Raw genomic sequence first — 15201 nt, forward strand, 5'->3', positions numbered from 1 at the left:
ACAATAATACTACAGGGTATTATTCATATTAAATGAACTTTTTAAGTCACGTTCCCCATCTGCCTCACTCTCAAATATACGCATATACAATTGATGTCATTAACATTTGTTCACACGATCTATAAAAGGTGTGTATATATTGCACACACGCACACATATATCATAGCTTTCTCTGTCTTCTTTCCCTCTCTCTCTTTCTGTCTCGTCTCTTTCCCTCCCTCCATGTCTCGTCTCTTTCCCTCCGCCTCCCTCTCTCTGTCTCGTCTCTGTCTCTTTTCCTCCCTCTCTCCGTGTCTCATCTCTCTTTCCCTCCCTTCCCCCCCCCGTCTCTTGTCTCTTTCCCTTCCCCCTCCCTCTCTCTTTCCCTCCCTCTCTTGCCTCATGTAATTACAGCATTCCTGGAAGATAACTGTTTCCTTTTGAGGAGTTGTTCCAGTCTGGCTGTTTTACTGCTCAACAACCCTTTCTATCTCCTTTTGGATTCAGATTCAGTCTTCTTTAATAACAGAATTGGGAGGGACTTTGGCATCTTCTAGTCCAACCCCTTGCTCAATCAAGAGACCCTATACCATTCTAAATGGCTGCTTAAATGTTTTTCTTAAAAACCACCAGTGATGGTGCACCTGCAATTTTGGGAGGAAAAGCTGTTCCACCGACTAATTGTTCTCATTGTCAGGTAATTTCTTAGTTTTAAGTTAACTTCTTGACAAGTTTCCGTTATTTCTTGTGCTGCCCTCAGGTGCTTTGGAAAATAGGTTGATACCCTTTTCTCTATGACAGCCCCTCAAATATTGGAAGAGTGTTATTATGCCACCTCTACTCCTTCTTTTCATTGTTGTTAGTTGCAAAGTCGTTCCAACCCATTGCGACCTCATGGACAACATTCCTCCAGGCCTTCCTGTCCTCTAACGTCCTCTGGAGTCCATTTAAGCTCACGCCTACTGCTTCAGTGACTCATCCAGCCACCTCATTCTCTGTCGTCCCCTTCTTCTTTTGCCCTCCATCTTTCCCAGCATTGGGCTCTTCTCCAGGGAGTCCTTCTCATTAGGTAGCCAAAGTATTTGAGTTTCATCTTCAAGATTTGGCCTTCTAAAGAGCGGTCAGGGTTGATCTCCTCTAGGACTGACCGGCTTGATCACCTCGCAGTCCAAGGGACTCACAGAAACACCACAGGCATTGAGAAATTTGCCATCAATCAATTACAGAAGGCGACTTTACTTAGAACTGCTTCCATCTTGCGATGATATCTGTAAAACTGTCAAACATCCAATTTGCCTATTCAAGGTCCTTGATAAGGACTCAATAGACAAAAATGCCAAACCCAGTCTGAACATCTGGCTGACTGTGCAAATAAAATAATAATAATGAGGAGGAGGAGGAGGAGGAGGAGGAGGAGGAGGAGGAGGAGGAGGAGGAGGAGAAGGAGAAGAAGAAGGAGGAGGAGGAGGAGGAGGTGGTGGTGGTGGTAACAGTGATACCCATTGTCATAGGGCACTTGGCACCATGTCCAAGAATTTTACAAGATACATCAACAATAACACCAGTGGAATTGCAAAAAAGTGCGCTACTCAGAACATATCTTAACAAGGTACTTGGTTGATACCTAGGACGCTGGAAGCAAACTGTATGAACCATTAGCACCAGTCACTGATATTTGTAATGCATTTTTGAATAAACCTCTGGAAAACGAAGCTTATAGCTAATGGAGAAGTACTGGGTGAAGTTGAAATTAAACGAGGCATTTTCCAGGGCAATTCCCTTTCACCCCTACTTTTTATACTCTCAATGCTACCACTGACAATCATTTTGAAGAAGATGAACTATAGATACGAACTTGCAAAGAAAGGACTGAAAATTTCGCACTTGGTGTACATGGATGATTTGAAGCTGTTTGGTAAAACAAAAGCTGAACTGAATTTATTAATTGAAAGCACAAAAGAATTTAGCCAAGACATTGGTATGCAGTTTGGAATTGACAAATGTGCAACAATGGCAACCAAAGCAGGCAAGGCCATAGAAGATGATGGAATAGAACTTGAGAATGAAGAAATGATAAAGGCAGTAAAACCAGAAGAAGGCTACAAGTACTTGGGGATTTTAGAAGCCTCTGACTTAATGCATAATAAAGTCAAGGAATTAACTTTAGCCAAGTACATTCGACGAATTCGCAAGATATTAAAGTCCAAACTGAGTGGAGGAAACATCATAAAAGCCATAAATACCTGGGCTATACCTGTGATTCGATACTCTGCAGGAATAATTGACTGGACCCAGATGGAGTTGGACAATTTGGACAGCAAACAAGGAAGCTTATGACAATGAATCATGCTTTGCACCCTAAAAGTGATGTTGACCGATTATATCTACCAAGAGCAGAGGGTGGACGAGGACTCCTACAAGTAAAACGGACTGCGGAAGAAGAAAAACACAGCTTGAATGATTACATCCAGAAAAGTGAAGAACCAATGATTAAGGAAGTAAATAAAGGAGGCCTTTTAAAGACAACTAAGTCAAAAGCTGAATATAAGAAAGAAGTAATTGAGAAGCGAGCTGAAAATTGGAAAAACAAAGCTATGCATAGCCAATACTTGAAAAGTATTGAAGGCAAAGCTGACCAAAAGTTAACTTGGAACTGGTTAAGATCAGGAGCACTGAAAAAAGAAACAGAAAGGCTTTATTTTGGCAGCTCAAGAACAAGCCTTAGTCACATTTCTGCATGAAAGACAAAAATTCAACATGTTACCACCAACAGCAAATGTTGCCTCTGTAATGAAAAAGACGAGACAGTCAACCACTTGATCAGTGGGTGCAGCAAAATTTCACAAACTGACTACCTACAACGCCATGACCACATTGCTAAGATCATTCACTGGAAATTGTGCCAAAAGTTTGGATTTGAGTACAGCAAAAACCACTGGGAACATCAGGTTGAGAAGGTTTTAGAGAATGTCAAGATCTTGTGGGACTTCAGAATCAAGACTGTCAGGCACTTGGCCCACAACACACCTGACATAATAGTTGAAAAGAAAAAAGTATGGTTCATTGACATTGCAATACCTGGAGATGCACGAATTGAAGATAAACAACAGGAAAAAATCACAAAGTACCAGGACTTGCAAATTGAAGTTGAGCGACTGTGGAAAAAGAAATTGTGTGTTTGATTGTAATTGGAGCCCTTGGAGCAATACCCAAAGGGCTACCTCGCTATTTGGAAATTTTAAATTTATCAGATTGATTCTACAAAAAACCACCCTACTTGGAACAGCTTATATCCTCCGACATTACCTTAACAGTTCCTAGGTCCTTGGTTAGGACTCGAGCTGTTGAGCTACCAACCAGCCCCAAAGGCTGTGAATCTCACCAAAGATTAACATGATGATGATGATGATGATGATGATGATGATGATGACGACAATAATAATAATAATAATAATAATAATAATAATAATAATAAACTATAGCAAAAAAATCCTTCAAAAGTAGACAAAATACACTAAATCGGATTTATTACGCAAGTATATTGGAATAAATTATAATTGTAGCTCTGGCTCTGCCAGCAGAGGATCCATAATAGCATTGCATTTTACTGGGTCTTTTCATTTCTACCAACAACACAACTTCATTAGACATTTCTATTTCATAATGAATTCTCCTAAGCAGCAAGATCAATCAGTACCATATGTACATTTGATTTAAAACAAAAGTTTGTTTTCTAATAATGTCTTAAATTTCATGATTCAATTCAGTCTTTCAAATATCATTGATAGTGTGGGGAAAATAGAAGTCTTTAAAAGGTAAATATAAAGGTTCCCCAGCACATGAGTGCTAGTCATTTCTGGCTCTAGGGGCAGTGCTCATCTCCCGTTTCAAAGCCGAAGAGCCAGCTCTGTCTGAAGACCTCTCCGTGGTAATGTGGCCATCATGACTAAATGCCAAAGGTGCCAAGGTTACCTTCCCACCAAAGGTGGTTCCTATTTTTCTACTTGGATTTTTTACGTGCTTTCAAACTGCTAGGTTGGCAGAAGCTGGGACAAGTAATGGGAGCTCACTACGTTACATAGCACTAGGAATTTGAACCGCCAAACTTTCTGAATGACAAGCTCAGCGTCTTAACCACTAAGCCACTTTAGTATCTCCCCCCCCCAAAAAATCGGATCTAACATACTCCAACTTGTCCAATTTCACTTTCATGAATTGTTATCCATGATCACCAACCTGAGACTTATAACAGCAAAGAAGGTAACATTAAGCAACATCCATGTGCAATTTAACAAGCTGCAACTAGCTGACAAAAAATCCTTCTTCATAGCGTAATATATCCTTATCTAAAGAGTGTGCAATTCTCCTTTAATAAGTCTCTTTTTATAGAACTTTTATAATATCCATTAAATAAAAAGCAGCAGTGCATCTACATTGAGTCAGATAGTGCAGGTTTGAGGCAATGACATAGGTGTATTCTATTAGTTCCCAATTTTTTGAGAATTGAAATATATACTATTTTCTGCACAGTATTTAAATTGGAAGCACACCTCATGCATGTTTGAATTACACAACTGTATACCACAGTACTGACTCTATGCCTCTTGTTAAGGGGAGAGAAATAAAATTTGCTTTCAATTGACAGGTTCAGTAACTCTTACTAGAAAAAATATTCTTACAAATTTCCCAAGAATAATATAAGTCAGCCATCTTAACATAGACAATATACATAGTTTGAGATTTATTATAATCAGCCCTTTATGGTTATAATCCACAAAATTCGTGATAATTTACTGAGAAACCGGTTAATTTAAAAGAAGGATGTTAAAAATAAAAATAAAAAGAGGGATGTAACATAGATCAGTATTGAGCCAGACAAGAATAGCAAGCTACAGTGAATTATTTGACTTAGCCCTGTGTATTCTCAAGGAAGTACTTGATTTATTAGTTATTGGCCAAGAAGTGAGACAGTAAACTCCTTACTTATCTAAGATATTAGGATTTCCTTAGTTTATATATACAATCTTTAAAACCTATCTTTGCACACAGAAGACCTACAATTGCTAACAGAGTACATTTGCTGATCTACAAGGCTTTGGGTATAACTTAATCATATTCACGTAAATTACTATGAAATATGTTTTCTTTCAGACATGAACTTTCCAATGGTTTTTCAGCCATTTGAATATTAGTTATAGTAATTTTTTTTCTCTGTACATAATTACCATCTTTGTCTTTCAAAGGAGACAGTTTTATGGATGCCAGTATTATAATCCATTGGTTCGGTAATTCTGACCATGTTTAGGCTCAGAAATTAAGCAAGGATATATAGAACATTTTGAACTGAACTGTCTTGGCAAAACAGAATCACACGTGGAACCAGTGGTGCAATTCAGCCGATTCTACCCAGTTCAGGTGAACTGGTAGCAGTGGGAGGCTTCACCCACCCACCTGGATTTCATCCTGTCCCATTTTTGATGCTCTGCACATGTGCGCACGCTCACATTTGCGAACTGGTAGCGAAGGTAAGTTGATTTCACCCCTGCATGGAACACAACTGTTTTGAGCTTGAAACACTTCCAAATTACTCAGATTAGGTGTTTCTCATTCAAGACAATCGATATGTACAGCATGTGGCAGGCCTGGGGCTGTTGACCCTAAAACACGGTCCAGCTCCATTTAGAACGGAGTGTATGGGGTGTTGTTTTTTATCTTTTCTTTTTCCTTGTATTTTATTTTTTTGATTTTATTTCTGTATTATAAGCCGCACGGAGTCCTACGGGATTGGGCGGCATATAAATGTTATTAAACTCGAAACTCGATGTTTTTTTTTTTAAAGTCAAACCAATTGGATTTTTTTTATTTAAATCAGATTTTTAATTTTTTAAATCAAATTTATCTTAAAATGCTTTTGGAGTAAAAATCTATCTAAAGATAGTTTTCTATTTAAGATACATTAATAATTTGGTTTACTCAGCATGAAACGGCACTTACCGTATTTTTCAGAGTATAAGACGCACCTTTTTCCCTCAAAAAAGAAGGTGAAGATCTGGGTGTGTCTTATACACTGAATACAGCATTTTTCACCGCCTGAAACCCTAACTCTAACTCCCCTCCCACAAACACTCTACAAGCCTCCTAAGGGCTATTCATGCCCTTTTTTAAAAAGAAATGGGCCTGTTTTCACGAAAAACAGGCCGTTTTTGGGAGATTTGCATTGTGCAAACACTTTAATTTGCTTCTTCAAAACCTTAGTGCATCTTATACTCCGAAAATACAGTAGTTACGTAGCATGAGGCTCTATATTCTGCAATATCGGGACTGTCGGTGAGTCAACTGCAGGTCAGAGAAGGAGAGATGACAGTTGCTCTTTAAAAATTATGATATAAGTTGACTTGATTTAAATCAAGCCTTTTTATTAGTGATTTAAATCGTGATTTAAATCAAATCCACCATGGTTCAAACATGTTTCAAATGACGAACAATTTCTGCAGGAAATGTTTTGCACAATTCTACTACCAAAATTGAGTCTGATTAATACTTGAATCACCATTAGGACTATAGATATGACTGGAAGGTCAAAATGTCCCAAAAGACAATGGCAATCCACCACAATACTTATATACTAAAACTGTGTGGCTGTGTCGACACAATCACCAAGACTTCAAGCTAGATTTAAAAGTGTCTTTCCTTTAACCCTAAAAAGAACTGCAAAACTAAAAAAATAATAGCAACTCTAAATAGATGCAGTATTTCTCAAGCATTCCATTCAAAACAACAGAAAATTACAGTGTTGTTGTTTATCTCTTGGCCTCCAGAAAGCTTTTTAATCTTCCCACAGTATTTCCATGCTGATTTGTCACGTTCCATATGAAAAAGTCACTGGATAACAGATTCAACAATGCCATAGATTGGAGCTACTTTACAGTTCAAATCAATCTCTAGAATATCTTTAATAATAGACAGGTAGAGCAATGAATGAGAAGCAGCAATAAATGGGAGCTGGAAATTATACTTTTCATGCAAATGCATAGTGTTGTGGCCTGGCAGCAGAGTCAGACGGTGAGGAGGTTGGGGAGGAACATGGGCCAGTCCTGGAGTCTGGGGAAGGCTCTGATGAGGGCTCTGTGTTGGAGGCAGAGAGGGGGCCAGGGCCGTCTGACAGTTATCAGCTGCCTTTAGAATCAGACATCAGTGAGGCAGATGAACAGCTGGAGCCTGTTCCCAGTGTGCGCAGAATTGCCAGATGAAGGGAACAGCTAAAGAGCAGGGGTTGACTTGGGAGTAAGGTCACAGGTGAACAATGAAGGCCCCCTCCCAGAGGAAATAAAAGAGGAGCGAAAGGGGAGTGGAGTTTGCAGGAGGCAATTAGTCCGCTTAATTGGTTCATGACTCTCCGAGACTCCTTGTCAAGTTTTGCAGATATCGGCCTGGCAGCTCTCCAAGCCAGAGAAGGTCTGTGACTGTAAATCCTCCCTTGAAAGACTTTGCTGGATGTGAATGAGCAGAATTCACAGTAAATTAATAAAAGGGTTTTTTGTTGGGACAAGGAATTTGCTTCATGCTCTTGGGAAGCCTCGTCAGAACACACAGTTTGTTTTTTTCAACACAAACTTCCACATGAGGAATTAATGGCTCAAAACAGGCCCAGTTCATAATGAAAAAGATGGAAGCTTAAACTTCTAAACTTTGTGGGATTACCCGGAAACAGATTCCAGTATTTTCATTAGATCTGAAGATTAATGAATGGGGCAAAGCCCACGACATCCTGTAAGAGAACTAGGGCACGCTGAAATGGAGGTTCAACATCCAACTCCACTCCACGACTACGCAATACACTCAGGCTGGATTCCGCCACATCGTGACAGTGCTTCACCTTCAAGGCACGAAGCTTAGGGCAGTACTCAGCCAAGGTCCTATCAAGAGAGAAGGCACAAAACATCAAGATCACAGTCATCTACCAGGAATGAGTCTATTTGAAAACGAAGTGTTACACTTGGAGATCAATGAAGTTGAATCATTTGTCTATAACAGAGGTTCCCAATCTTTTTTTTTTATAATTCTAGATTTTTTTATTTTTTAATACAAATTATACATATTATAGGAACAAAGTGTTGTCTGGGTATTTTTTTTATCTATCTATCTATCTATCTATCTATCTATCTATCTATCTATCTATCTATCTATCTATCTATCATCTATCTATCTATCTATCTATCTATCATCTATCTATCTATCTATCTATCTATCTATCAGATAGATATCTATCTATTAATCTATCTATCTATCTATTATTTATTTATTTATTTATTAGACTTATATACCGCTTCATAGGGCTTTCAGCCCTCTCTAAGCAGTTTACAGATTTTTAGCAAATTGAGTCAGCAAATTGCCCCCACAGTCTGGGTCCTCACTTCACCCACCTCGGAAGGATGGAAGGCTGAGTCAACCTTGAGCCGGTGAGATTAGAACCGCTGAACCTCTCATTTACATAGTCCTATTTACATCATAGTTTTGTTTTCAGTCAAATTATTCTCTTCTGTTGTTTTCATCTTACTACTTATTTTTCTTAATACATAAACAATGCCCCTTCAAAATTACACCAAATTTTCATTTCTTATTTTCTTCATTTATATATTTTATTATAAATAACATACTACTAGTTCAATTTAAACATAGAGAGCATTTCTTACAATTAACAATATACTATAATTTCTTTATTTTCTTAAAACCATTTTCTCTTTGGCTCTCAAAAATTCCACTTTTAATTCTTTTTCTTCTTCTCCCCCTTTCTCCAACCTCTTTTTGGTCATGTCCCACGTAAGCAAAGAAACACGGTGGCTCAGTGGCTAAGATGCTGAGCTTGTCGATCAGAAAGAGTCAGCAGTTTGAATCTCTAGAGCCGCATAACAGAGTCAGCTCCCGTTACTTGTCCCAGCTTCTGCCAACCTAGCAGTTCGAAAGCATGTAAAAATGCTCGAAAAATAGGAACCTCTTTGATGGGAAGGTAACAGCGTTCAGTGCGCCTTTGGCATTTAGTCATGCTGACCAGATGACCACAGAGACGTCTGTGGACATCGCTGGCTCTTCGGCTTTGAAACAAAGATGAGCACCGCCCCCTAGAATCGGGAACAACTAGCACATATGTCCAAGGGGAACCTTTACCTTTACACCTAAGCATCTCTAAAATCCTGATCCCCCCCCGGAGACCTCCCCCCAAAAAACCATTTTTTATATTTAAAAAAAGGGCATGCATAGACTTTAGGAGCCTTATAGAGGGGGCTAGGAGGAAAAAATAAGCCAAAAAAGGGCCCATTTTTTGCTCATTTTTGCCCTCTCCAGCCCCCAGGAGCACTCTGGAAGCCTCCCAATCCCTCCGCACAGCTATTTTTGCAAAGAGGGGGGGGGGGGTTTCCAGAGGCCAAAAATGCTGTATTCAGTGTATAAGACACACTCAGATTTTCACCCTCTTTTTTAAGGAAAAAAGGTGTGTCTTATACTCCGAAAAATACGGTAATTCTTACTACTCAAAAAGTTAACTCCTACTCACATGGAGAAAGCCTAAAAGGCCATTAACTTGGTTTAAACAAGGTTCCAAAGATCATGGCATCCATGAAAGTGAAAAACAAAAGATCAAACTTGGGTCCTGGTTCTGTAGTCTCACTGCCGGGCTTCCCCCAGCAGCCATCCACGCTGTCTCCCCTCAGAGGAGCTCTCCCTGCAACCACCCAGAAGCAAAACCTACAGGAAAGAGAGACTCTGCCAGTCCCATGATCCTTAGTGGGAACACATCTGATTGGCTGGCAGTTGCTCCCCCCAGCTGGGATATCCTTTTCAGACCAGGGCCTAGGACCGTGATGCCGAACCTATGACATGTGTGCCATAGGTGGCACACAGGACCCTCTCTATGGGCATGAGCACCATCGCAAGCTGCTCTTCTGGTTTCTGGCACGCACATGCGAGCTGGCCAGCTGGTCTTCACGAGTGTTGAAGCGCTAGAAAATGGCCTGAAAAACAGCCCAAAACAGGGAGTTTAGTGGGGCATTTTCACACCATTTTTCGGACTGCTTTGGGGCCAAAAACAGCAGACAAACGACCTGAAAATGGCCCCAAAAACAGATATATGTGCACCAGCCAGCTGGTCTTCGGGTTTCCGGTGCTCCAGCACGCACATGCACATGCACACATGTACATTCCGGTTTGGGCACTCGGTGCCGAAAAGTTTCACCATCACTGATCTAGGAAATGCACTTTAACAAAGACAACAATAGGTAAATGAAACACAGCTGTTTCATCACAAATATATAAGAACACTTAGCGGGCTTTCAAAAATTCAGTTAATAGCTCATTTTCGAATTGCCTCCATTAAAAATCAAATTGCCCTCCTGTGGAGCGTGGGGCCCACATTGGGAATCACTGGCCTATAATGTACTTAATAAAAATGTTATAACACTGAACAATTTTGAAAGGTGATTTGTTATGGAAGGAAAATTTAAGTCTGGATTGCCTTTCTGGATGGCTTTTTATCTGCTTAAGCATTCCCAAGCCTTATATTCCTACAAAGTATATGCACTATATGTCAGTCCAGCAGCCATATTTGCTTGTGGATCTCAGGCCTATTCTATTATTCTACTATGCATTTTGTATTGTGGGAAAATGGGAAGGGGATTGTATGGAGTTAGATGCTATGTAACCATAACAAAATTCTTTCTAGAAAGCCAAGGTCATCCTTTGTCTCTGCACCTGACCAGAACTGGATAGATGGAAGCTACCAGCATGGCAGTGGAAGAGTGAACCATGTGATGGACTTGTGGGTGTGAGGGCACAATCTTGAACTTTAAATTGGGTGGGGAAAACCAGGAAGCTTTCAGATTAGGGTTTTCCCAGATGTGCCAACATGGCTCTCTTAATAAATTGGAACTTTGAGCAATACTTTGCCTTGGACTCTGATTTAATTTTGGATGCTATTTGGAACCTGACACTATATATAATAGCTACCGAGATACTTTATGCCTTTTTACTGAAAATCATACATAATCCATTCTTTAGAAGGGCAGACCACTTTGTGCGAATATGCCTCAATGTCAAAAATAACTTCATATTGGAAAAAACACGTCTGATACAGAATTTAAATAATTTATGGATATTAATTCTGCATACCTATCACATCTAAAATTTGGATTATTCTTAATGAAGGATTTTAAAAATAGGTCTTATCTGTCATGTCATAAGTATAGATTTGGAACAGGGCCCTCCGGCTCTTCGCCCAAAGCACCAGGAGGCTGAAGCAGACCCCAAGTTGGAATTTCTGCCCCCCCCTCTCGACTCGCACAAAAAGACCCCGAAGGGGGAGACTCTCTGCATCAACATAAACGTTCATTGCATGTATCCAGCCCAGGGGCCGTAGTTTGAGGACCCCTGATTTAGTGCAATATAAAAAAAATGCAAATAATTTTTCTGCGGACCCCCAAAATTTTCTCGCGGACAACTGTGGTCCACGGATCACCAGTTGGTGACTGCTGGCCTAAAACTAAAAAGATCAAGTCTCCTTCTTCATTCAGCCAGGATACCGTAACAATCTACCAGCCTAGAGCCTACTTCATTAGACTGTTGAGAGGACAAATCTTGCCTGCCATCCTGAGGCCTTTGAAGAAAAGATGAAACATAAACGTACTGCAAAAAAAGAAAGAAAGATATTTTTACTCTACTTATGCACAAATTACCTGATGGAGTTATTCTTAACTCGCAGGCAGCCTGTGAGGTCCAAATGCTCCAGATCAGAACAGGCTTTGGCAACTTCTTCTACGGCCGTATCACCAACATTTGCATTAACAGCCAGCGAAAGGGATTTTAATTTGTGGCATCTTTGAGCGAGGTAGGAAATGGCCTCGTCTTTCAGCTGCCGGCAGGCTGTGAGATCCAGAGATTCAAGCTCTTTGCAGTGGTCAGCGAGACTCCGCAAGGAAAGTCCATCCACCCACTCGCAATGGGCCAAAGAAAGTTGCCGTAAATTGGGGCAGCCCAAAGAGATGGCCACCAAAGCGTGGCGGCTCAGCTGTAGGCAGCCGTTCAATTCAATCTGTTGCAACTGGTGGTTTTGACCAATCACAGGAAGCAGTTCCTTGTCGGATAACCAATCAGAGCAGTTTTGCAAGGCTAGTTGCTGCAGCACTTTATTGTCTTTTAATAGGACACAAAATGCAGGTTTTGGGATATGAGGCCCAACCTAATTATAGGCAAGAAAACAAACCGTTATATCCTGTACTATATGCCTTTTGAAGTCTTACAGTAGTGGCCAAAATTGTGGAAACCTTTTGGGAAAAGTGCATTTTCTAAAACTAGCTAATAATATCACTTTTTTTGGAGTAATGCCATAAAACATCAATGGAAAGATAATTTAATCAAGAATGTAATGCAGTAACTTTTATGAAGGATTTGCTATTAGAATAGCAGTTATAAAGAAGAAAAGTGAAATGAGATATACAAAAATTATCACCATAGAAAAAAACGAGATATACAAAAATTATCACCACGTCAGTTAATTCTTAGTTGGGTAACCTTTAGCATGAATTATGGCTTACCATGACTTCCCATGGAGTGAACCAAGTCTTTTAGCTCTGCAGCTGTTATAACGTGAAACCAAGATTGAATGGTTGCTTCTATTAACTGGGTTTTATTGCTGGGTCGCTTCTGACTAACAAGTTTCTTTAGTCGGTTCCATAGATTTTCAATTTGGTAGTTAAGGTTTGGGCTATTCCCAGGCCATTCCAGCAGTGGAATCTGATTATTTTGAAACTCCCCCAAAAAAGTGGTGCTATTAGCCATCAAACTTCAAAAATACACATTTCCCAAAAGGTTTCCACAATTTTGGCCACTGAAGTTTAGCAATGTAAGAAAATAAAGGAGTACATCAAAATCATCTCAGCATTACCAATCTATGTCGAAGATATTATTAAATAAAGAAAAGGCTATGAACTTTAGAAAAATAGAACAAAAACAAATGTTATCCAGACTTTATCAATAATAAACTGAGTCATGTAAATTCTAACTAGAGAAGCCTAAACGCTATTCGGGTTAAGACATAGCTTATTTTCAACCTATGTTTCAACTAAAAAATTATTTTCAATCTGTTTCAACTAAAAAATTCAACAGAAACAAAGATGATCTGATTTATTTTTCTTAACGAAATCATTTACTTTGCATCTGTGTTTTTATTTTTCTAATAAAATCACCACTAGATTTTAAAAGGCTTAGCAATCGGAGACGTTAATTTAGCCAGTAAATTATATCTCATTCTGTTTTGTCATTTCTGACATTAATCTGAAAATCCCCTCTTTGAAATTTGAGCAGTCGCTAAAATTCGACCTCTAATCTTACGTCCAGAGAATCTGTAATGAGAGAACTTTTTAAAAATTTCTAATACCTGACTAGAATCAAAACATCGGAGGTTGGTAAGGTAAAGCTGGATTAGATTCCGGAAACACTTGCTGACTCTTTGCAGGCTCAAGAGCTGTCGCAGAGGGAGATGTGAAAGAATATGAGGGAATAAGATGTCTTCCCAAGGCAAATCCAAGAAATGTTTCCTGGAATAAAAAGGAGAAAAGAAACAAGCAAGAAAGAAATCTGTTTACACCAAGCAACCTAGAACTAAGGAGAAATTTCCTGACAGTTAGAACAATTAATCAATGGAGCAACTTGCCTCCAGAAGTTGTGAATGCTCCAACACTGGGCGCTTTTAAGAAGAGATTGGATAACCATTTTTTCTGAAGTGGTGTAGGGTTTCCTGCCTAAGCAGGGGGTTGGACCAAGATCCCTTCCAATTATCCTATTCCTATTCCATTCCATTCTCCTCTTCTCTTCTATTCATTTCCTATTCCTATTCCTATCCCTATTTTGTATTCGTTCTGTTCTATTCTATTCTAATTTTCTATCCCTACCCCTCTTCTCTTCTCTATTCTATTCTATATATCTATCCCCATCCTATATTCTATATTCTATTCTATCCCTATCCCTCTCTTCTGTCTTCTATTCTATATATTCTATCCCTATCCCCATCCCCATCCCATATTCTATATTCTATTCTTATTGACCACATGACCACAGAGACATCCCTATGTTCTATTCTATTCTATTCTATTCTCTATTCTCTATCCCTATCTCTATCCTTCTCTTCTCTCCTCTTCTCTCTACTCTCTATTCTATCCCTTTCCCATCACATTCCATTCTATGTTCAATGTTCTATATTCTACTCCAATTTCTATTTCTATTCTATTCGATAGAGCGGAGGTTATACCCTGCTTTCAAAACGTCACAAAGTCCCTATCATCTTTTAGCCCCGAAAACCAAGCCATATCTGCAGCGTGCAAGTCGGCCACCCGGTTACGCTCATCCTCCCCCCGTTTTTTTGCAACAAGCATTTAAATCCTGCAGGGCAGAAGGCAAAAATGCACCCTCTTCTCCGGGGGCGCAGGAGAGGCGAGAGAAGCACCCCTTCCCAAACCTCTCACTCTGCGCCTCCTCCATTCAGGGTGGCCGGCATTCAACCGAGCCGGTGACTCGGGCGGGAGAGACCCATGGCGGTACAAGGCCGCAGAAAGAACCTGGAAACCGCCGTGGGCGCAGAATCCACTCCGACAAAACGACACCAATATCATCATCGCCGCCCTGCGCCAACCTCCCGCTATCCAGCCCAGCCCTCCCCGACTCTGCCTTCGCCAACCTCGCCGATGCCGAAAGGGCAGCCATCCTCCAACACCCGCCGCCGCCGCCACACCTTCCGCGGAAATTACGTTGGGCAGAGGGACGGAAACGGCAACGAGCAGAAGGAGTTCGTAGAGATAAGGCGTGGGGAATGGGAAATGCCGGCAAAACAGCCCCAGCGAAGTTGTGTGAAACCGGTTTTGGGGAGGGTGAAAGAAAACAACCTGCAGCATTGGGCCCGGAAGTCAGATCGAGCTTCGAAATATGGCTGGGAAGGAAGCAAAAGGGTTCCCTTGTAAAAGGACAAGCTTTGAGTCGCCAAAAAACTGGATCAAAGACCGTGGAATGAAGCCAAAAAAAAATCCTAATAAAACGGACTCTTGCTGATTTATTACTTGGAATCAGCTTGAAAACGCCAACAAATATTAAATTTGTGGGCCAGCGCAGATATAACATATATATAGTATGTATTATATACTATAACACACATACACACACACACACACACACACATATACATAT

At 40.2% G+C, this 15201-nt stretch overlaps 1 protein-coding gene across 1 annotated transcript; it reads right to left on the minus strand.

Annotated features, from left to right (window-relative positions):
• Positions 1-3491: 3491 nt before the first annotated feature.
• Positions 3492-14827, minus strand: FBXL15 (F-box and leucine rich repeat protein 15). Its single transcript, XM_087701903.1, has 4 exons — positions 14699-14827; positions 13403-13562; positions 11703-12205; positions 3492-7895 (listed from the first exon to the last, which is right to left on the minus strand). Exons 1-4 carry the CDS (start codon positions 14722-14724, stop codon positions 7706-7708), a joined length of 879 nt encoding a protein of 292 aa, XP_087558029.1. The 5' UTR covers positions 14725-14827; the 3' UTR covers positions 3492-7705.
• Between the last annotated feature and the right edge of the window lie 374 nt (positions 14828-15201).

The sequence above is a fragment of the Thamnophis sirtalis genome, unplaced genomic scaffold, assembly GCF_051295495.1.
Source record: "Thamnophis sirtalis isolate CommonGarterSnake01/CBP01778 unplaced genomic scaffold, rThaSir2_p1.2 scaffold_15, whole genome shotgun sequence".
Lineage (NCBI taxonomy): Eukaryota > Metazoa > Chordata > Lepidosauria > Squamata > Natricidae > Thamnophis > Thamnophis sirtalis.

Coding starts and splice junctions, on each gene's coding strand:
- FBXL15 (XM_087701903.1), bottom strand. CDS start 14,724: ATGGCTGCCCTTTCGGCATCGGCGAG. Junction 13,563..14,698: donor GCCCTTTCGGCATCGGCGAG/GTTGGCGAAGGC, acceptor TTTTTATTCCAG/GAAACATTTCTTGGATTTGC. Junction 12,206..13,402: donor GATGTTTTGATTCTAGTCAG/GTATTAGAAATT, acceptor GCCTATAATTAG/GTTGGGCCTCATATCCCAAA.